Source organism: Oncorhynchus tshawytscha, linkage group LG09, assembly GCF_018296145.1.
Source record: "Oncorhynchus tshawytscha isolate Ot180627B linkage group LG09, Otsh_v2.0, whole genome shotgun sequence".
Lineage (NCBI taxonomy): Eukaryota > Metazoa > Chordata > Actinopteri > Salmoniformes > Salmonidae > Oncorhynchus > Oncorhynchus tshawytscha.
In genome coordinates this window covers 78788748-78811288 of record NC_056437.1, presented here as the reverse complement: position 1 = coordinate 78811288, position 22541 = coordinate 78788748, and the positions used below count along the sequence as shown (strand labels likewise).

Here is a 22541-nt window from a genome sequence, read left to right as displayed (position 1 = left end):
GTCTTCCGGCACCAATACCCCTTCCAAGTGCTTCAGATGTGTAAACTAAACAAAAATATAAACGCAACATCTAAAGTGTTGGTCCCATGTTTCATGAGCTGAAATAAAAGATTCCTGAAATGTTTCATAGACACAAAAAGCTTATTGCTCTCAAATTTTGTGTGCAAATGTGTTTCAAGTCTCTGTTAGTGAGCATTTCTCCTTTGCAAAGATAATCAATCCACCTGACAGGTGTGGCATATCAAGAAGCTGATTAAACAGCATGCTCATTAAACTGGTGCACTTTGTGCTGGGAACAATAAAAGGCCACTCTAAAATGCGCAGTTTTGTCACACAACACAATGCCACAGATGTCTCAAGTTTTGAGGGAGTGTGCAATTGGCATGCTGACACGGCAGGAATGTCCAAACAGAGCTGTTGCCAGAGAATTTACTGTTAATTTCTCTACCATAAGCCACCTCCGACGTTGTTTTAGAGAATTTGTCAGTACATCCAACCGGCCTCAACCATAGACCACGTTTAACAATGCCAGACCAGGACCTCCACATCTGGCTTCTTGCCGGGGGATTGTCTGAGAAAGGGGGGGTGTTGTAATTTCTGTCTGTAATAAAGCCCTTTTGTGGGGGAAAACTCATTCTGATTGGCTGGGCCTGGCTCTCCAGTGGGTGGGCCTGGCTCCCAATTGGCGGTGGGCCTGGCTCCCAATTGGCTGTGCCCCTGCCGGGTCATGTGAAATCCATAGATTAGGGCCTAATGAATTTATTTCAATTGACTGATTTCCTTCTATGTACTGTAACTCAGTGAAATCTTTGCAATTGTTGCATGTTGCGTTTATATTTTTTGTTCAGTATAAAATCCTTAAGTCCCAAAAACGTTTCTGCTGCAAGCCACAATAATGTCCAGTTTCTTAGACTTCTTTGAGAGTTGAGCCACAGTTTATAACTGGCAATGAGCACCACAAAATCCACCTTTTTAACACAGGGTATCTTTTGACTGGCAGCAAACATTTACTACAGGCGGTGGTACATCCACTACCATGTATTCACTAGCATCACTTGTTTTCCCAATTATTTATATGGGTTTCTGGAGGACTGCTTGATTATTCCTCATGGATCTGAATGTGGTAATGTTTTCATTGTCTTTTCTATTGTAAAAATAGAAAATGTCTGTTCTCACAACTAATACAATTCACAGGTTCCTTGCTGGATAGGAGAGCATTAGATAATGGCTTTATTGTGCAAGAATTGTCTCATTTATTAGGAATATTGGGATTTGAGATGAGTATTGATGAAGACAAAATGTATATTTTTGTGTGTGTTAGTTTTTATAGTAGTCATGTCTAATTGAAAATGCTGTTATAACAGAATATTCAGTTCTATTATTTGTAACGGGTGGTCCTAAATCTACCTAAATGAGACACCTGATATAGCCTATATGAGCATCGTTTGCCGCAATGATAATCTTATTTGTATCGATAGAAGCGAAGCGCCCTCTTAAATATATTCTGATATGTTGGTGGAACACGACTGCCCTCTACAGATAATAGCACTAGTATTGCCGCTCCGAAAAAATACGAAAGGATTTTCCGGGCAAACCCGAGTACCAACCCCCTTCACGCCTAATGTTGCTGTACCTCAACCCTCCCCCGTATCAGAGGAGTAGAAACAACAAGCCGCCATTTTGTTTGTGCGGACAGACGGAGAGAGTCAGGAGATACCGAGAAAGAAAGCGACTTCAGCACCGATAATAGCGACTCCGAGACCCGCCGGTGAAAGAGTGGCAATGTCGTGTCGGTGCGAAAAGAGGGAAGAAAGTAAAAATAAAAGATAAGGCAGAAGAAGAATGAGGGAGTGAAAAAGGGAAATTCTCTGAAAATCCAAGGAAGGGGTGTTTTTACGGAGTGGAGAGGAGAGGCGGAAGAAGGCAATATATTTAACGAAGAAAAAACCTGCGAGCGAAAGAAAAATACAACATGAAAAAAAAATCGTAATTTACCCATCGCCACAAGATGAAAAAATGCCCGCATAGACAAATATACCGATAATTGTATGTTGGGTATTTGAAGGGGGAGTAAAAAGGAAGGTTTAAAGGAAAATATAAATTAGGATAATCGTGAAGGGGGGCATTTACCACCACAAAGACTCAAAGGATTTTGTGGACCACATATGTTTGGGGGTGTTGCTATCATTATTTTATGGACGAAGCTTGACACTTTTCTAAAATAGCCATAATGTTGTAGCGACCCCCTCGCTTTATCAGATTTTCGCTCATCGCCGTGTTCTCTTGTTCTTGGTCGGGATTTTTTTCTTCACATACAGTGCAACCTAAATCAGTATACGCAGTGACCGATGATTTCTTATATTTATCAACCAATTTCATCTTTCTAATCAATGGTGATCTTATTGCAGTAGGTTATATGATTACCTTTGAAGCGCTTTCTTGGGTAAGCTTTAAATCTCAACACTTGGGCAAGTAAACCAAACGTCCTCTGCAAAATAAAACTAGGACTAATTGAATCAATTTGATAGGACATTAATTGGCACACTGGGCTATAACTCAAACGATTTTTGCAACATCAAATCTCAGAATTTAGCCTAAATTATTTGTCATAACACAAACTAATTGCTCAAAATTGTATTGCTTAAATTTAACCTCATTGCATGTAATTGGCATAATCGCGCAAAGGTTGCAACATCCAAATGTGCATTCACATGTCCGTTATTTTTTCCAATTCAGTGCCTTGCATTGACAAACTAACAAACTAATGACACGATGTAGACTACAAGTAGATGGTAAGGGAAATGTATTAAATGCATGGAATTAATTTATCGAATAGGAGCCCATAGGTGTAGTACAGTCTATTGGAGAACAGAACTTGATCAGTCAGCTTCACTGTATTATTTTTTCAGATCTGAATTGCACCCCTATACAATGGTATTTATCTAAAAGACAATGCGAATTGTTTTCAATGTTGAATGAGGTTTTTAACCCATGCTTTAAATGCATCTTAAACCACTATCACTCATTGGGACTGGGTATCCCGGTTTCATAGCCCCAAATATAGATAAGCCTATCCAGTTCTTGTTTCTTGACGATCCCAATTTACGTATGGGGATGATTTTGATATTCTGTCACTGTCGGACACATTCATCCGTGTTTTTTTTATTAGACTAAGGACCTAACGCCATAATTGTATTCTTTGACAACTCATTACTTTGTGGTAATGTTGGGATCAAATTGCATTGACTGCAATGGCAATTCAGACAAAGTGGAAGATTTATCAGTTTTCGGGTCCCTCATAACTGTTGCATGAGACGAGGCCTCCAAAGGTACCACTGGGGTACGGTTTGCTTGCGGTCTTTATCGCGTTTCCCATTTTGCTTCCCTGGACACGACCCCTCAGTGGAGTGCTCTATAATTAAACACTCGATTTCGCCGGCGATTATGGCGGAAAAGACTGATGCTGCCATGGAGGACAGGTCTTGGGACAATTTTTCCGACGCCAAAGAGGCTAAATGAGATTGTCGAAGGCATACTTGCTTGTCTTTTTCATCGACTCTACCTTCCCTCCTTCTAAACTCGGAGAAATCTATAAAGGAACAACATCTCCGACAGGGGAGGGGGATTGATAGCGACGGCTAAGCATAGATCGAGAGTGGGAACCCTGAAAGGAAGAGTGTATCGCAATTGCCTCCTTTCCCCCTACCGTCCCTAAACGGTGGGGGAAGAATCACAAACATTTACAGGAGGGAAGTTTGAAAGAACTCAGACGCAAAGAAGGGAATAAGCCAATCCTTTGTGGATATATAGCTATTTTTTAATTCTTGAAAAAATATGGCCGATAATGTTCTGGAGTCCGGCCCGCCTTCAGCCAAGAGGCCTAAACTATCATCCCCTGCCCTCTCAGTCTCCGCCAGTGATGGAAACGGTAAACATTTTAAATGCTATAACAGTCCTGCCTAGCTGTTCAGGGATGTTATGTTGCCTAGCAAGTTAACCTGCTTGTTTTACTAAGTTCACAAGAATGAGCCACATCCATCATCGGCCAAGTTGTGATGCCAACGTTAGCTACCAATTAGGTGGTAGTAGTAAAGGTTTGCTTGTTACCCAACTGGTCAAAGTAAAGTTGACTGGCTAATTGCCCTCCCAGTGTGATGGTCTGAAGTGAAAGTTTAAAGTTATCTGCCCGCTTGAAACAATGGGATAGTCCACGTATAGCAAGTTGTGAACTCACAGTATGGGAATGTATTAGGTAGCTACAGTAGCTAGTTAGCCAATTTAGCTAGTTAACGTTACTTCTCCTATTTAACTAGCTGCAGCTTGCTACCATTTATGGATAGCCAGCTAGTTAGCTAACGTTAGCTATTTAACTTGAGTGTTGCAAGCAATGAAGATGTATGCTTTTGATGTGTGGGTAGCTAACTAGCTGAACGTTAGCGCTTATAAATCTTAGGTAAGATGGCATAGCTAGTTTATCAGGTGACACCATGTACATTTTCAGTATTGGATTGGTGTAGGGGTTCATTTATTTGAACCTGTTCAGACAACTTCGCTGTAAGATGGTGTCTGAAGTGTTGTTATACTTACGGCAGTTAGTTAGCGCTGTGACCGAGCCATCACTACTTCTGTGTATTGTGTACTGCTGCATTGTTTAGTGGCTACACTTGATAGCGAGAGTCAAGTTGCTCGTGAGCAGACGAAAGTTGTAGTGCATTTTGTCGCTACATATGTGGCAGCGTAATGTTATTTTATGCGTGTGTATGCATGTGTCTAGCTTTTTCATAACGGTTGTTTTAAAGTCTGAATTGTTTGGACGTTATTCCTACCATTGCGTCATGTCGTTGTTTTTTTGCCCCTAATTTGCAGGACTGCTACAATCTTAACTCCTTTGAATACTTTGATAACATGGTAAAGGTTAGATGTCAAGCTTAAATTATTAAAGGCCAGATTGAAAAACACATCAGATTTCCTAATTGTGCAGACCCCACTCCCTGACGCATGCAATTCATATTTATTCAATGGGTATGCTAAATTAGCTGGTAGTTGGCACCCATGATTCCCCATTTTGTTTGTTTCTCCATGTTATGTCTGTCATCAGGATGCTTTTATTCACAAGTTAAACAATTCAGGATTGCCCAAATAGGTCCCTCCATAAATTGTAGCTTTCGTTTCAATGCAATTTCTCACATGACACGAAGTCGAAATGTAACTTTTTTGGAGCACTATGGACACAATTCGGCAAAAGATCAGAATCTGTACTGTACTAGCTCAACCAAGTCGCCATTACACATGAAGAATATGCCTTGTACAAGCATGTTCTCTCAACATACAGCTCTGATTTAAGTGTCATCCAAGTTCTGTTGTACCAACTGAGTCATTACTGGAATTCTAAGAAAGGCTCTGCACAGGTCTAACAAACCACTCTGGTGAAAAGTTGATTCTGTTTGGAAAGGGAAGAGCAAATGCAACATGCAACCCCCCTCCTTTCCAAAAAAAAAAAGACTTTTCACCCAGTGAAGGATCAATCGGTTGGGCTGTGAAAATGGTGATGTCAGTCTAGTAAACCTCTGCTGTCTGTTGCCTCCCATTGTGATGGGAGTCTGAGGTGTTGGTGCTGGACTGAATCTTGTGGACCAGGTGTAGCTCACAGTAGCATTTGCACAACCAAGCATTTACAAAATCACTTCTTTAGAGGTAGTTTCTGTCATTCATCATCCCCCAGACACAACTTACCATGTGTCTCATTGGTCATGGTGGGGGGGGGGATTAGCCTAGATCTTCATTTTCGTAAGAGTTGGGAGATATGAGGTAAATTGAGAATGCGCTCTTTCCTGTTTATGAGACTGACGGTGTTCAACGTCTGTATGTCGCTCCTCTTGTCTTAAACTACACGTACGGATGTTGTATCCATGCCGTGCAGAAGAACAATTTGAGTGTTGCCTGTGCTATAGTCACTGCAACTTGGAGGATAGTGTAGAAATATCAACACACCCACCTGTTTCTCTAAAAGAGACTTGAGCTTGACTGAGGATGCATGCTTGCATATTTGAGCGGATCAGCTCGTGTGTTTCATGTTAGATTTTTCTCCCCTCTAAGATGGCTGCAGTCTGCTGCTGCTCTAAGCTAGAGATGGCAAGAGGTGAGACTGAGATGCTTTTGGTGCCGTAAGCGTTTCAAGTCTCTGCCAAGTACATCCTCAACCTGGTGTCATAAATGGACCACTTGCCCCCCTGTTTCCGAAGTTCTATATCCAGAGGAGTTTGTTTGTGTCCTTTATGACTATCATATGGCAAAGGTTTGCCTTAGTTTGGTATCCACCATGCACTGTAAGTGAATGCACGTGTCTCAGACAGGGGCAATTCAAGTAGATCTCGCAACTTAGCTCTTGCTATTTCCCTTTCTATATGAAGAGGCAGAGAAATGTCCTCTACACACACCTCCACCTGCTGTTCAGTCAGTGTTTACTTCTGTGGCTTCGCACTCTGACCCTACCCTGTCCACCCTGTTTGGCACCCCATCAAACCACAAACTGTCTCAGGAGAGGAAACTCTTTGGTGGGAGGCTGCAGCCAGCTGCTGCACTGACTTAAGGCGTCCTCATGCTTCCCATCTGAAACGGTTTGTGCATATATTATGATGACATTTTGTGTTCGGCAAGGTTTTTTTTCGGCTGTTTGTGCACACCACAGTTTTTCATGAGGCAAGCCGAAGTCCCGTAACCGAAGTCTACGCCCCTTTGTCGCTGATTGGTCAACCCTACGGATTCTTCAATAAAGTGTTTGTCATTAAACGAGAGACTAATTGTTTTCATGCACGTTTTTTCACTTGCGAAATACTGCAACAAACATCTTAGTTAGATGTACAATTGCATGACTAAGACCACCTCAGCAAAAACATCAAAGTGAATTACAGATTTCTTGCGATATCTTAAATTAATTCAGGCCATTTTGTGGAAGTGTATACTGGCTAATGTCTTTTAAGCAAATATCTTTTAAGGGAGTATGCGAGGCACAGACGTTCATCTCGCCTAACCAAGTTTTGCTAGGAGAAAACGGAACAGTATGCAGATGCCGTTGGGGTCCAGAAAGAGAAGGGATTCATTTAGTTGGTTCTTTTTAGATGGAGTTATTTCTCTTTCCAGAATGAATTATTGCACCTACATTTGAAGGAGGTTAGAGCTTTGTTAGTGAGCTTGCAATGTCAAGGGGCACAAGTGCATTTTTTTGCTACTGCTCTCAATGTACACCTCAGGATATCCCACTTACTCTGCCCTCCCTTTCCTCCTCTTACACCCTCCCAGATTTCGGTTCACTCTTTGACCTGGAGCACGACCTACCAGATGAGCTCATCAACTCGTCGGAGCTGGGCCTGGTCAACGGAGGGGACCTCAGCCAGCTGCACACCAGCCTGGGAGGAGGAATGGGAGGAGGCCAGGACGCTGCTGCCAAACACAAACAGCTCTCGGAGCTTCTCCGGGCTGGAGCGCTGCCACCCTCGGGTCAACAGGGAGCCACCAACAGCCCCGGTGGCTCCATGGGACTCCTGGGCAGCATGAATGCCTCCCCTGGGCCCCAGAGTATGGGTCCCCAGGGGCAGCACCCCTCACCCCAGCAGGCTGGCATGATGCAGCAGGCAGGTATGGTGGGTGGACTGAACAGGGCCATGATGGGGGCCCAGAAGGGCAATGGACAGCAGCAAGGGCCCACGCCCCAGGGCATGATGGGAGGCCAGGTGATGAATGGCTCGCCCCGAATGGGTTACCAGGTCAACCCGGGCATGGGAAGTAACAGTAACCTGCTGGCAGAAACCCTGCAGCAGCAGGGGGGGCAGCAAATGGGGGCAGGGGGGCAGCAAATGGGGGCAGGGGGGCAGGCTGGGATGAGGCCACAGCAACCTGGAGCACTGAACAAGGTAAGACCTGCTAATTGTTTTGTAGATGGACTTGTGTTCATAAATGTCTACAGGAGCAGGATCCTCTTTTACACATATTGATGTTACTGCACTTTAGCTCTGTGCTGGTCTTGGTGTTCAGTGCATCTGGCTATGCTAGCTGTCTTGACACCAGACAACAGTGAGATGCTATGTTTAATATGTCATTAGATAGTTTCAAGATTGCTCTGAATGAACATTAATTGACCAGAATCGAGAAGAGTATTTGGTGTGTGAACCGTGAAGTGCCTCTTTCGGAACTGATCAAGTATGTCTGACGGCAGCAGAGCAGATTCATCAACCTTTACCCTGTTATTGCGTATCCCAGCTATCATGTTGCCATAGGCTAATTTTAAATACACACTTCACATTGCTATGAAAATAATTGGATCAGTATGTCGGTGCTTTTCAGTTTAAATGCTTGTTTGTTGGTGCTGTAAATATGACAATCCAATCAGTTGTCAGAGCTGTTTTCACAAGGGCCGGCGATTGCTGGGTGCAGTGGATGCTGTCATGTTCAGGCTGATGTTGCTTTGCTTAACACCTCCCAGAGCTGTAGACTGGCTCAGGCTAAAAGCACAAACCATCAGTGCATGTTCTCTTTTAGTGTTTGGGCAGCTAAGAGCATAGATGTTCATTGTCAGTTGGGCAGTGTCTACATGCGTTTCCATAAGGTGTCTAAAACAGTGGGGAGTAAGAAGGGTGCAGACTTACAGCCGTAAAGTTCCATCCAAAACGATCCTGATGGGACCCAGCTGAGCAGTGACCAGCTTATTTATCTGTTGGCCGTATGTGTCTTTTGTTGGAAGTAGTTGATTACATTCCTTTAGGCTGATGATATTTTGTAAGGATAAGGGTTAACAGATGATGAAAGCTGCTGGAGCAAGAGCTGATTTGGTCTTTCTCCCCCTTAGCAAGCAGCTGTTCTCTCATTGTCACCCCTAGATCACTATTGTCTTCAACAGAGCTTGGTGTTTGTGTGAAAAGGCTAGGAAAATTCAAGCTATTTGTTGAATTATGTTTTTGTAAGTATGTCAGCGTTAATGCTTTCTTAACAACCTCTGTGAATAAGACCAGACTGACTACTGCTCAAAGCAGTGTAATGCCTAATGGTCCAGAGATTGAACTCTATTATCTGTCAACAACTTATCTCAGGTTGCTAGGGATTTTAAAGTTAATGAAGCTTCATTAGTGTCGTTTAATCTGCTCTAAAAAATCTGGCAATTATTTATTTTTGTCCAATTAAGAAAACCAGGAACATGAGTGTAAACCAGATCTACTCACCTAACATTCCCTTAATTTCTCCCCATCTCTTCCTCTGCCCCCGTCTCTCTCTCAGATGAATATGATGGCTAATGCGGGCCCCTATGGTGGTCCGTACGGTCAGTTAGCAGGCCAGGTTCTGGGTGGTGCTGGGCTGGGCCCACAGCACCAGAACAAGGCTGGTCTGGCCAACAGCCTGGCCCAGTTCAACCTGGACAAGAAGACACCTCCTATACAGGGCATGGCTGGGATGGTGAGGGGATGCTCCTTCAGTCTTCTATCTTTTTCTGTTCCTCTTATTTTAGTGAAAAATATAGGGCCCGGGACAATACCAGTATTGCAATACGTGTTGTGGCAAGGAAACAAAACATGAAGTGGATTTAACTTCTTTAGGCTAACAGCCCTAGTGTTGGAAACAAGTGTCATTATGTTGTTATCCAGAGTCACATTTATTTGTTTCCCAAGCTATAACAGACTATTTTACATACAGCAGGTTTTTAAAGAACTAAAGAGTTTGGTCTGCTTTGTGTTTTCATTTTTGCCATGGAAAAAACATTGCGATACTGGTATTGTCAGTCCTACTAAAATACTAGATTAAAGACCGTCTGGACTTAAGTGGTAATCAACTCACAACCCACTGCTCTTAGTTCGGCCCATCCCTCCTTGTCAAATTGATCTCCCTTTTTAAAGGCCCTCCCTTGTCTTTAATCCTCCATACAGCCCCTCTATCCCAGCCATCTTCCTTCTATATCCCCCTATCCCCTCTGGTTAACGCACTCTCTTTTCACTCTGTGTCATCAGGCCTCACAGCAGACCTCGGCAGTAGGACCAGTGTCGGTGGTTGGAGCCGGGGCCCAGGCTGGCCTTGGTACTGTGGCAACAGGTCCGGGGGCAGCGCCTCCCACTGCCGACCCGGAGAAGCGCAAGCTGATTCAGCAGCAGCTGGTGCTCCTGCTCCACGCCCACAAGTGCCAGCGGCGGGAGCAGGCCAACGGGGAGGTCCGCCAGTGCAGCCTGCCCCACTGCCGCACCATGAAGAACGTCCTCAACCACATGACCCACTGCCAGGCTGGCAAGTCCTGCCAGGGTGAGTTGGTAGTCCTTTTCAATACTGTTATTGTTGGTTTGTTAATATTCTGAAGTGGCTTCCACTCTCTCCTTAGAGGAAGCTACTTTAGACTATTGAGATGCATCCTTCATCTTGGTTTGAGCTTCATTTCATTCATGTTTCTGTAGGTTGCTTTTCAACAATCAGGCCAATCATGCTCTGGGGGTTCCTTTGTTTTTACAGTTAGATTTCCCGCCTTATTGCTGACATTAGGTCTCTACTGGGACACGGTCATTGTGTTGCGCTGTCAGTTGTCTCACTTTCTCTCCTTCTTTCTCTCTCTTCCCCCTCAGTGGCACACTGTGCCTCGTCACGACAGATCATCTCTCACTGGAAGAACTGTACTCGGCACGACTGTCCTGTCTGCCTGCCGCTAAAGAACGCTGGAGACAAAAGGAACCAGCAGTGTGAGTGTGGTTTGTATTGAGCTATGTGTCCGTCCTCTGCATTGTGATGTACTACGTTTGTTTGAACCAAGATGGCTACCTGTTCAGCATCTGTTCCCGTCATCGATCATGGCAAATTGATTATCTCTCATTCTCACTTCTTTTCCCTCTCCCTCCATCTCCACAGCTTTACTAAGCAGTGCTGGGGTTGGCCTGGGCAACTCATTAGGGGCAGTGCCAGGGGGTCAGCCCAGCACCCCTAACCTCACCCCACCCAGCCAGATCGACCCCAGCTCCATTGAGAGGGCCTACGCCGCCCTTGGCCTCACTTACCAGGGCAACCAGATGCCTCAGCAACCGCCGCAGTCCAACCTGCCCAACCAGCCTGGCATGCGGTCGTTAAACGCCATGGGTGAGTGGGCATTGGCTCGTCAACAACAGTGTTGGTGAAGAGGAGGAAAAATGAACAACGACCAGGGGCAGTGTAGCAGACTTCTTAGTTTAGTCATTGATTGAGCAGGAGAACATTTTTAAAGTGAATGGTTGTGATTCCGAGGAAAGGAACTGCTTTGAACCTGTCCTCTCTTTATCTGCCCCTGTAGGAGGGAACCCCATGGGGATGAATGGAGGGGTGGGGGTGCAGCCCCCCAATCAGTCCAACCTGCTACCAGACGCCATGCTTCACAACAATATGAATGTGCAAAGGTACAACAACACACTCATACCCTCCCCCTGAAATCAAATTTTATTTGTCACATGTGCCGAATACAGCAGGTGTAGGTAGACCTTAACATGAAATGCTTACTTACAAGCACTTAACCAATAATGAAGTTCAAGAAATAGAGTTAAGAAAATATTTACTAAATAAACTAAAGTAAAAGAATAAATAATAATTGAATCAATCAAAAAGTAACAAGACATATACATGACAATAATGAGGCTGTATACAGGGGGTACCAATGTCAATGTGCAAGGGTAGAGGTTAATCGAGGTAAGAACTCACTATCCTTGGAATTCAATAGTGATTTTTATGGTCCTGCCAGCTCTAAAGACTTAAAACATTATTTTACACAGCAACACACTCACAAGTTCACAAAGTTACTTCATTGACTACCTTGAGCAAAATTATGACTTCCAGCTTGTCGTTTCTTTCCATCTCTCGTCGTCTCTCAGTTTGCTGAACGACGGCAGCGGGGTGGGCAGCCTGGGCTCCATGCCCATGGCGACCCCTCCCTCAGCCGCGGGCATGAGGAAGAACTGGCACGAGGACATCACTCAGGACCTGCGCAACCACCTCGTCCACAAGCTGTGAGTCTGCCCTGACTGCACCAGAGTCACAGAGGGGGACACGTAGGCCATTGCAGTTTAAACGAAAAAGTGTTTTATCTGCTGTTGCTATTAGACGGGTACTCTGTATATGTGACTCTGGACTGCACCCACACCACACAATTATGGTTCATTGCAGGCTGTCAGTGTCTTTTGGCTTATCTCTCTGTATCTCTTTATCCGTCTGCTGGGTGAGCAGTGTGCAGGCCATCTTCCCCACCCCGGACCCGGCTGCGCTGAAGGACCGGCGAATGGAGAACCTCGTGGCTTACGCTCGTAAAGTAGAGGGGGACATGTACGAGTCGGCCAACAGCAGGGTGAGAACTGACTCCTCGATGTTGTGGGTGAAGACTGGTATTACAGTAGTATACCAGAAAGTTTAAATCACCGTGTTCAATAACTGACCACAACAAGTAATGGCGGACTAGAGGGTGTATATACATTTACTGAATTTCCTAAATCGCTACCAGGCGGAGTACTACCACCTCCTGGCTGAGAAGATCTATAAAATCCAGAAGGAACTGGAGGAGAAGCGGCGGACGCGGTTACAGAAGCAGGGCATGATGCCCACGCAACCCGGCATGCCCCCCTCAGGCCTGCCACAGGGACCCCTTGGCATGGGCCAGTCGCCTCTGGCCCCCGGACAGCCGTCCAGTGAGTAGACACTTTAAACACACACACACACATACATTTGACAACATACAGTTGAAGTCAGAAGTTTACATACACCTTAGCCAAGTACATTTAAACTCAGTTTTTCACAATTCCTGACATCTAATCCGAGTAAAAAGTCAGTGTCTTAGGTCAGTTAGGATCACCACTTTATTTTAAGAATGTGAAATGTCAGAATAATAGCAGAGTGATTTATTTCAGCTTTTATTTCTTTCATCACATTCCCAGTGGGTCAGAAGTTTACATACACTCAATTAGTATTTGGTAGCATTGCCTTTAAATTGTTTAACTTGGGTCAAATGTTTCAGGTAGCCTTCCACAAGTTTCCCACAATAAGTTGGGTGAATTTTGGCCCGTTCCTCCTGACAGAGCTGGTGTAACTGAGTCAGGTTTGTTGGCCTCCTAGCTCGCACACACTTTTTCAGTTCTGCCCACAAATGTTCTATATGATTGAGGTCAGGGCTTTGTGATGGCCACTGAAATACCTTGATTTTGTTGTCCTTACGCCATTTCGTCACAACTTTGGAAGTTTGCTTGGGGTCATTGTCCATTTGGAAGACCCATTTGCGACCAAGCTTTAACTTCCTGACTGATGTCTTGATATGTTGCTTCAATATATCTACATAATTTCCCATCCTTGTGATGCCATCTATTTTGTGAAGTGCACCAGTCCCTCCTGCAGCAAAACACCCCCACAACATGATGCTGTCACCCCTGTCCTTCACGGTTGGGATGGTGTTCTTCGGGTTGCAAGCCTCCCCCTTTTTCCTCCAAAATAACGATGGTCATTATGGCCAAACAGTTCTATTTTTGTTTCATCAGACCAGAGGACATTTCTCCAAAAAGTACAATCTTTGTCCCCATGTGCAGTTGCAAACTGTAGTCTGGCTTTTTCTTAATGGTGGTTTTAGAGCAGTGGCTTCTTCCTTGCTGAGTGGCCTTTCAGGTTATGTCAATATAGGACTCGTTTTACAGTGGATATAGATACTTTGTACCTGTTTCCTCCAGCATCTTCACAAGGTCCTTTGCTGCTGGTCTGGGATTGATTTGCACTTTCCGCACCAAAGTACGTTCATCTCTAGGAAACAGAACGCATCTCCTTCCTGAGCAGTATGACGGCTGCATGGTCCCATGGTGTTTATACTTGGGTACTATTGTTTGTACAGATGAGCGTGGTACCTTCAGGCGTTTGGAATTTGCCTCTAAGGATGAACCAGACTTGTGGAGGTCTACAATTCTTTTGGCTGATTTCTTTTGATTTTCCCATGATGTCAAGCAAAGAGGCACTGAGTTTGAAGGTAGGCCTTGAAATACATCCACAGGTACACCTCCAATTGACTCAAATGTCAATTAGCCTATCAGAAGCTTCTAAAGCCATGACATAATTTTCTGGAATTTTACAAGCTGTTTAAAGGCACAGTCAACTTAGTGTATATAAACTTCTGACCCACTGGAATTGTGATACAGTGAAATAATCTGTCTGTAAACAATTGGTGGAAAAATTGCTTGTCATGCACAAAGTAGATGTCCTAACCAACTTGCCAAAACTATAGTTTGTTAACAAGAAATTTGTGGAGTGGTTCAAAAACGAGTTTTAATGACTCCAACAAAAGTGTATGTAAACTTCCGACTACAGCTGTCGCTACTCTCTTTCAACATAGGTGTGATTTGCACTGCTTGATCCCAATTGCCTGGCTCTATTTACTTCAATAGCTAGATTTCCATCCAATGGGCAACAGATTTTCAAGACTTCAAAAATCAGCATAAAAACTAAATTAGCATTCTCCCAGCAGAGGTTTGTGTCCATCAAACTTATTTTATTCCTCTTGTGTGTGTGTTTTTTAAAGTTAATTTCTTTGTTTTTTAAACTCTGCATCATTGGGAAGGGCTTGAAAACAATCATTTCACTGTAAAGTCTACACCTGTTGTATTCTGCACATGTGACAAATAGCTTTTAAACTGCATGAAATTCTGTGTAATGACAGAATGCATATAAAATTTACTTTTGCGGTTAATTCTCAGTAACGGTAACTAATAACAGAAGTTCAATGTGTTTCAATCACATTTTCAACTCTACTGGGTTTGTCACAGAAACTGTTAATTACACAAGTATGCTGGTAAAGTGGACAGGATGGGTTATATGATATGAATAAGAACAAGATCCTTTTATTTGTTAATTGGCAGCCAAGCACCAATCATCTTGTCACCAACATTCAAATAATGGCATACCGTCAATATTTTGGGGAAACTTGCAAGATCACCGTGCACTTAACCACCATGTGAAGTTGATCATAGCTTGTTTAATCTGCAAATAAACTCTCTTTTTCACGTCGTGTTGTGGTGGCCTACAACATATCATTGCGTTACTCTGAGTTTACTTCGATATGATGGTTATTATATCAATATTTCTACCGGAATTGTCGCTTAATCAGTTATCCACCCTTTTCTAGCGTATTTTGTTTTTGGAAATGAGGATATTTTACCGACACATTTCCTGTTTCCATCAGGCCGTCAGTTAATTCATCCGCATGCAATGGTTGGATGTAAACCTGGTTACTGTAGCCATAGATGCAAAGCTAATGAATGTGTTTCTCTTCACTCTCAGATGGTTCTCATGCTGACCCCTCCATGGTTCGACCCACCGGACCCAATCTGATGGTGAACAGGATGCAGAACCCTGCAGGTAAGTTGTTCCTACAGTTGAAGTCGGAAGTTTACATACACCTTAGCTAAGTACATTTAAACTCAGTTTTTCACAATTCCTGGCATTTAATCCTAGTAAAATTTCCCTGTCTTAGGTCAGTTAGGATCACCAATTTATTTTTAGAATGTGAAATGTCAGAATAATAGTAGAGAATGATTTCTTTCATCACATTCACAGTGGGTCAGAAGTTTACATACACCAAATTAGTATTTGGTAGCATTGCCTTTAAATTGTTTAACGTTTCAGATAGCTTTCCACAAGTTTCCCACAATAAGTTGGGTGAATTTTGGCCCATTCCTCCTGACAGCTGGTGTAACTGAGTCAGGTTTGTAGGCATCCTTGCTCGCACACGCTTTTTCAGTTCTGCCCACAAATTTTCTATAGGATTGAGGTCAGGGCTTTGTGATGGCCACTCCAATACCTTGACTTTGTTGTCCTTAAGCCATTTTGCCACAACTTGGGAAGTTTGCTTGGGGTCATCCATTTGGAAGACCCTTTTGCGACCAAGCTTTAACTTCCTGACTGATGTCTTGAGATTTTGCTTCAATATATCCACATAATTTTCTTCCCTCATGATGCCATCTATTTTGTGAAGTGCATCAGTCCCTCCTGCAGCAAAGCACCCCCACAACATTTTGCCACCCCCGTCCTTCATGGTTGGGATGGTGTTCTTCAGCTTGAAAGCATTTTCCTTTTTCCTCCAAACATAACGATGGTCATTATGGCCAAACAGTTCTATTTTTGTTTCATCAGACCAGAGGACATTTCTCCAAAAAGTACGATCTTTGTACCCATGTGTAGTTGCAAACCGCAGACTGGCTTTTTTTATGGCGTTTTTGGAGCAGTGGCTTCTTCCTTGCTGAGCGGCCTTTCAGGTTATGTTGATATAGGACTCGTTTTACTGTGGATACAGATACTTTTGTACTGGTTTCCTCCAGCATCTTCACAAGGTTCGTTGCTGCTGTTCTGGGATTGATTTGCACTTTTCGCACCAAAGTACGTTCATCTCTAGGAGACAGAACACGTCTCCTTCCTGAGCGGTATGACGGCTGCGTGGTCCCATGGTCTTTATACTTGTGTGACATTGTTTGTACAGATGAACGTGGTACCTTCAGGCATTTGGAAATTCCTCCCAAGGATGACCCAGACTTGTGGCGTTCTACATTTTGTTCTGAGGTCTTGGCTGACTTCTTTTTGATTTTCCCATGATGTCAAGCAAAGAGGCACTGAGTTTGAAGGTAGGCCTTGAAATACATCCACAGGTACACCTCCAATTGACTCAAATGATGTCAATTAGCCTATCAGAAGCTTCTAAAGCCATGACATAATTTTCCTGGAATTTTCCAAGCTGTTTCAAGGCACAGTCAACTTAGTGTATGTAAACTTCTGACCCACCGGAATTGTGATACAGTGAAATAATCTGTTTGTGAACAATTGTTGGAAAAATTACATGTCATGCACTAAGTAGATGTCCTAACCGACTTGCCAAAACTAGTTTGTTTACAAGAAATTTGTGGAGTGGTTGAAAAACAAGTTTCAATGACTCCAACCAAAGTGTATGTAAACTTTCGACTTCAACTGTATATGCTCAGCTTAGTTTGCTGCTTGGCACAACCCGAACCAGTCTGAAGGGTGGACATATACTGGTGGCTAATGTGTGTTACTGGTTTGCTCTCTCTCGTCTGTCTCAGGGATGAATCAGTTTGGACAAATGGGTATGCAGTCATTAGGTCAGAGGTCAACGCCTCCCCTCCCACTTGGTGGACCTCTAAATCAGGTTTGTCGCCATCTCTCATTACAAATATCCAAATTTAAGTTTAACTGCATTCAATATTGATAGACATGTATTATATTTCAACATTTTAACCATGGTCTCATTAATTTATCTTGTTCGGTCTCACTCAGATGGGTATGGGGCCAACGCGGATGGGGCAGCCCAACGTGCCCCAGTACCTCCCTCCTGGTCAGTTTCCTGGGTCCAGTCCTGGCCTCGGGGCTGGCACAGTCGGCATGAACCATCCAGGGCCACAAGGAGGCGTGGCACAGGTAAATAGATACTGGAACCAATGCTATAAGTAAAGGGTGACAGTAAAGTAGTTGTTGGCTATAGACTCTAACCGTCTCCTCCATGGTGTTTTCCAGCAGGCCCAGATGCCCACGCCGCCCTCGCTCCCGGTCAGCAGCCCTGCAGCCCAGCCAGGCTCAGTGGCAGGATCGGGGCCCTCCCAGGGCTCTATGGGGCCAGGCAGTGTAGGTGGAGGCCATCCTTCCAACCTGCAACTGCCCAACTCCTCTCAGATCAACTCACACCCGCACTGCCCCCCCATCCGACAGAACTCCCCCTCCCCGGCACGCAGCCTCACGCCAACCCCTCATCAGACGCCGCCTGGTCTGCCAGGCTCGCAAACCCCCCAGCCTCACACGCCCAACCTGCCCCAGGTTGCCGCTCCGCTCCCGCAGCAGCAGCTAGCGTCGTCACAGCCAATGGGGCAAGGAATGAACTCTGAGAAGCCCAGTCAGCTCCAGCAGCAGACAAACTGTGGTGGAGCTTCTGGAGTCCTCCAGACGGGGCAGGCTCAGTCTGTGCCTACCCAGAATGCCCATGTGCCAACCCAGCTTCCGCAAACTCCAGTGAGTAGTTTTCCCCCATAGTCTCACTAACCCAACTCCTTGTTGTTGTCAGAAGTTATTTTCTTTGGATTTCTAAGCTGATCCCTGATCTCTGGCTATACCTCCATATACCGTCACGTCTCTGAGATTTCCCTCGTTGCCTGGACAGACACCTTAGCCGTTCTCTTGCCCTCTGTTCCTTGTTGGTCTATGTCTTTGCCTGTTCACTCTTTTCACTATCTTTTTTGGCTGGTTCTGTTATTCATTTCTTTTCCATTAACTTTTCTCTCTCTGTCCTCCCAGCTGTCTCAGAAGTCTTCACTGACGGCAGACGGCCAGGCTTCCACTCCGGCCTCGGTGAGCAGCGTGGACCCTAGCTCCCAGCTGACCTCGTCTGACGCCCCTGCCCCAGCTGAGCCCAAGATGGAGGTGAAACAGCAGGACGATGAGGATGCCGAGGACCAGGGAGAAGGGAAGGCCTCTGGGAAGATGGGCAAGGGACAGGCAGACATCAAGTCAGAGGAGAAACCTGAGGTGAGGCTTCCAGTTGTTCTAAGGCAGGGGTCCAAAAGCAAAAGACAGTGCTAGCTAGCCAGCGTGGTGAAGATTATTTTACACACAGCTAACAGATTTTATTACATTCAGGATGATGTCTGGAAATGTGTATAGGATATTGAACATGATGTCTCCGCTCAGATTAAGAAGGAGAAGCCTTCAGGCGACGGCTGCAAGGGCGAGCCTATGGACACATCGTCATCGGTAGCAATGCCAAAGATGGAGGACAGAGACAGGAAGCCAGAGGTGAAGACTGAGCCCAAGGACGAAGAGGAGAGGTCGGGGGTATCGGGCACGCACAGCTCCCCCGCCAACGCTCAAAACAAGAGGAAAAGTAAGACCCCCCACCCCTTACTCTTTCCTCTCTTCTTCATAGGAGTAATGTACCTCAACATTTGTTTCTCACCTATGTCAGACATGGTGTCTAGATCTAGGCTATGAATCTTTGAAGCGACGTGTATATTCACAGGTAAACAGCCTAATCAAAAACAATTTTTCACATCTTTCTTGCTCCTCCTTTTCCACTACTTGCACTGCCAACATCCCCACTTCCTCTCCTCTGTCGCTCCCTCTCTCCTCCTCTTTCCACTACCCCAGTCTTTAAGCCTGAGGAGCTGCGTCAGGCTCTGATGCCCACCCTGGAGGCCTTGTACCGCCAAGACCCTGAGTCTCTGCCCTTCCGCCAACCGGTGGACCCCCAGTTACTGGGAATACCCGTACGTATTCGAACTAGTAACAAAACTAACCTGGTAAGGGACTGCGCTGGCTTCCATTTTGCTTCCCTCTAAAAACGTTCTTACCGTTCTTTTTAGTTCATTTTTCTCTCATTCCTTTTTCCTTTTTATTTCATCCCTCTCTTCATCCTTACCACTGCCACATGTGTGCAAGAGTGGGCTGAGGGAGTGACTGTTGGCTAGGGGAGTTGTAGCGATACTGTGTGTGTGTTAGAGAAAGCTGTCTCAATCCTGAATTTGAGTGTTATGTCTCTGCTCAGGTAGAGTATACTATACATCAAACGTAGGTCAGTTGGTTTTTACTGTAGGTTCGTGTGTGTGTGTGTGTGTGTGTGTGTGTGTGTGTCAGTGTGTCAGCTCATGCTTGCTTCTCTCGAATTCTCTTCCACCACAAAAAAAACACATCAATGCTATGTACATTTTTAAAATCTTGTTTTGCTTGTAAACCAAGTTAGCAGAAATCAATAAGTCTCTCAGTAACATTTAAGAGATGCAAATTTAAACCTTTCTGCCAAATATTTTTGGATTGGTTTCTACCGGTCAGTTTTGATTAAAATCAACACTTGAGAGGTGGTTTGGCCCTGGCCATCAATGTTAGACCCCTGGGCCTTGTTAATGGCGGCTTGTGTTTTTGCCTTTCATCAGACTTCAAAAGGCCTAAAATAAGCAGCCATTTTATCAGTGGCACATCATCGTTCTGCGTTTAAAGTAACATACCCTAAAAGGGAAATTTACTAGCCAAAAATGTTCATAGCCCATTACTTTCCTTTATTCATTCAACTGCCTTCTTTCAATTGCATTTTTCTTCTCCCACATATGCCTATTCATAGAAGCTTTCTAGACAGTTCCTCGCCAGTAATAAGTATTGTTGAAGTTGATTGTGAGTTATGTGAAGAGTTGTGCCAATGCCTGTATGCAGCAGTAGTGTGTCTCAGATAATGCTAATAGCTAGCAAATCAAATATCTCAGACCTCTTATTGAACACCCGTGAAGAGATACCCAGGCAATGTCTGGCACTAATTACAATAATTGTTTGTACGCCATTGAGGCTGCATGTACACAGGCAGCCCAATTCTGATATTTTTTTCCCCCAATTATTGGCAGAGGAGCTGATCTGATTGGTCAAAAGACCAATTAGTATTAAAAAAATCAGAACTATAGGCTGACTGTAAATGCAGCCTGAGAGGGGGACTTAATATCGTATGGTCCTCACCATAGTTTTAATTCTCCTCAAGCAGTGCTAGGGCACACTTACTCCATTCTTAGAGGTCATTGGCACACTTCTCCTCAGTAACCCTCAATAGCCCCAGTGATGCACCTGACCCCAGAACACCACCTGGGTATTCAACATGGACACACAACCAGGCTTAGAAACTGCTCAAATACTTTTAACATGCTCAAATAACTAGCAATACCACACCTTTATAAGTGCAGGGATTTATCCATCCACAATGGGATTATCACACCTCAATTTCCAATACACTTGTAGAAACAACACTCATAGTTGTTGTAATTGAGCTCAGATGAATGGAATGCAGCATACTTTGTGCCATGTGTTCATGCATCACAGGCTGCTGTGTCCTTTATTTGTCAAAGTGAAGGATCTCATTTCCTGTTTGTGTTTCCCTGGAGACGGAGAGAGATCCTTGGCTTTGCCCCTTTGTCTCAGTGTTCTTGGCTTTGACTGCCGTGTTGCCAACCTCCATGCTGCCAGTTTACCAGTGTGTGTGTTGTTACTGCCTGACTGACTGACTGTTACTGCTCTGTTCACCTCAGCTTTGCACCCTGACTCATGCCCTGAAATTGCTCTCCTTCAGGAGAGTGTAGAGGACAAAGCGGTTGCACTGGAACCGTCTCACTGCTTGAAAAACAAACACATATTTACAGAGCACTACAGGTGCTTTTCCTGTCATTTCTGATAACTGTTGGATGTAAATGTTGGTCTGCCTTTAGAGTACTAATCTAGTCTTGATTTGAGAAGTTTGAATTTGGGCAGAATGGGAGGGGACAAGCCTGGCCACCCCAGTGTCCTTCCTTGGCCTGTTCCCCATTTTAATGTAGAAATGGTGCAAAGTTTGAGTGGTGAAGGGGAGAAGCTGTCATGTCTCTCTGTCTGCATGTGAACCTCTCTGCAGCCGTCAACATTGTCCCCTGCACCCTCTTCTCTCCCCTGCTCTGGTTCCACCTGGATGTCCACCACAACTTCTGCTACTTCAACTACAATGATGATGATGATGATGACGACCATGGTCATCTCTACCACCCCCCCCCCATCAATGACCACATCCCTTTTCTCCCCACCTTCCTTTCCGGACTGAACCGTACCCTCGCTGACACCTGGATTTGGTCCCCCTCCAGGACTACTTTGACATTGTAAAGAACCCCATAGACCTGTCGACGATAAAGCGTAAGCTGGACACGGGACAGTACCAGGAGCCCTGGCAATACGTGGATGACATCTGGCTCATGTTTAACAACGCCTGGCTGTACAACCGCAAGACGTCCCGCGTGTACAAGTACTGCTCCAAGCTGGCCGAGGTGTTCGAAGCCGAAATCGACCCTGTCATGCAGGGCCTGGGCTACTGCTGCGGGAGGAAGGTGAGTGGATGTGTGTAACATCAGTCATTGAAGTCAGCACAGCTTTTACCTTCTCTCCTTACCACTGCGTGTTAAACATACTATCGTACAAAATAATTGGCTTCCTGGTTGTCTTTTTCAGTACATAGACTATCTCTTACTTTGTCCTCTTATGTTTGCAGCTTGAGTTTTCCCCTCAAACGCTATGCTGCTATGGGAAACAGTTATGCACCATCCCGCGCGACGCTGCTTATTTTAGCTACCAGAACAGGTAAGGGGCGTACAGAAGCACAAACAAACTCACATACCCAGACACTGAAAGGAGCAGGGTCATTCACACCCTCAAGGGTTCTCGCTCACACACACACCCACATACACAAGTCATGTTTTCTGCATATTTTATATAAATCCACATTTCACAAATCTACTTGATTGTCTTATTGTGCATGCTGATATTCTCTGCAATATAGCATTGTTCAATCACAGATGAGTTAAGTTTTAATATGGCTTTAAATGGTTACACCCTGCCACCGTTTTCATCTTCATCCTTCACCAATTTAATTTTCACTTTTGACATTTACAAAGTGGGTTCCCTGTCTTGAGATTATTTTGAAATCTACATGTTTTCACTAGTCTACTAGTGAATCGAGAAATGTATTGATCAATTACAGGTAAGGA

At 44.6% G+C, this 22541-nt stretch overlaps 1 protein-coding gene across 11 annotated transcripts in view; it reads left to right on the top strand.

Moving 5' to 3' along the window:
• Window positions 1–744: 744 nt before the first annotated feature.
• Window positions 745–22541, top strand: part of LOC112258813 (histone acetyltransferase p300-like) — a 32664-nt gene continuing 10867 nt past the window's right edge. For 3 of the 11 annotated variants that reach the window (XM_042327527.1, XM_042327525.1, XM_042327521.1), the window contains exons 1-19: window positions 745–3928; window positions 7300–7910; window positions 9268–9444; window positions 9993–10278; window positions 10593–10706; window positions 10873–11097; window positions 11288–11390; window positions 11859–11993; window positions 12202–12328; window positions 12482–12665; window positions 15289–15366; window positions 17079–17164; window positions 17293–17433; window positions 17530–18018; window positions 18301–18531; window positions 18694–18886; window positions 19150–19301; window positions 21645–21884; window positions 22046–22134. In XM_042327527.1, coding sequence (XP_042183461.1) covers window positions 3835–3928; window positions 7300–7910; window positions 9268–9444; window positions 9993–10278; window positions 10593–10706; window positions 10873–11097; window positions 11288–11390; window positions 11859–11993; window positions 12202–12328; window positions 12482–12665; window positions 15289–15366; window positions 17079–17164; window positions 17293–17433; window positions 17530–18018; window positions 18301–18531; window positions 18694–18886; window positions 19150–19301; window positions 21645–21884; window positions 22046–22134 — 3755 coding nt within the window. In that variant the 5' untranslated portion in view covers window positions 745–3834. The remainder of the gene's footprint in view (window positions 3929–7299; window positions 7911–9267; window positions 9445–9992; window positions 10279–10592; window positions 10707–10872; window positions 11098–11287; window positions 11391–11858; window positions 11994–12201; window positions 12329–12481; window positions 12666–15288; window positions 15367–17078; window positions 17165–17292; window positions 17434–17529; window positions 18019–18300; window positions 18532–18693; window positions 18887–19149; window positions 19302–21644; window positions 21885–22045; window positions 22135–22541) is intronic. The other 8 variants (XM_042327530.1, XM_042327529.1, XM_042327526.1 and 5 more) reach the window with 6 other exon arrangements.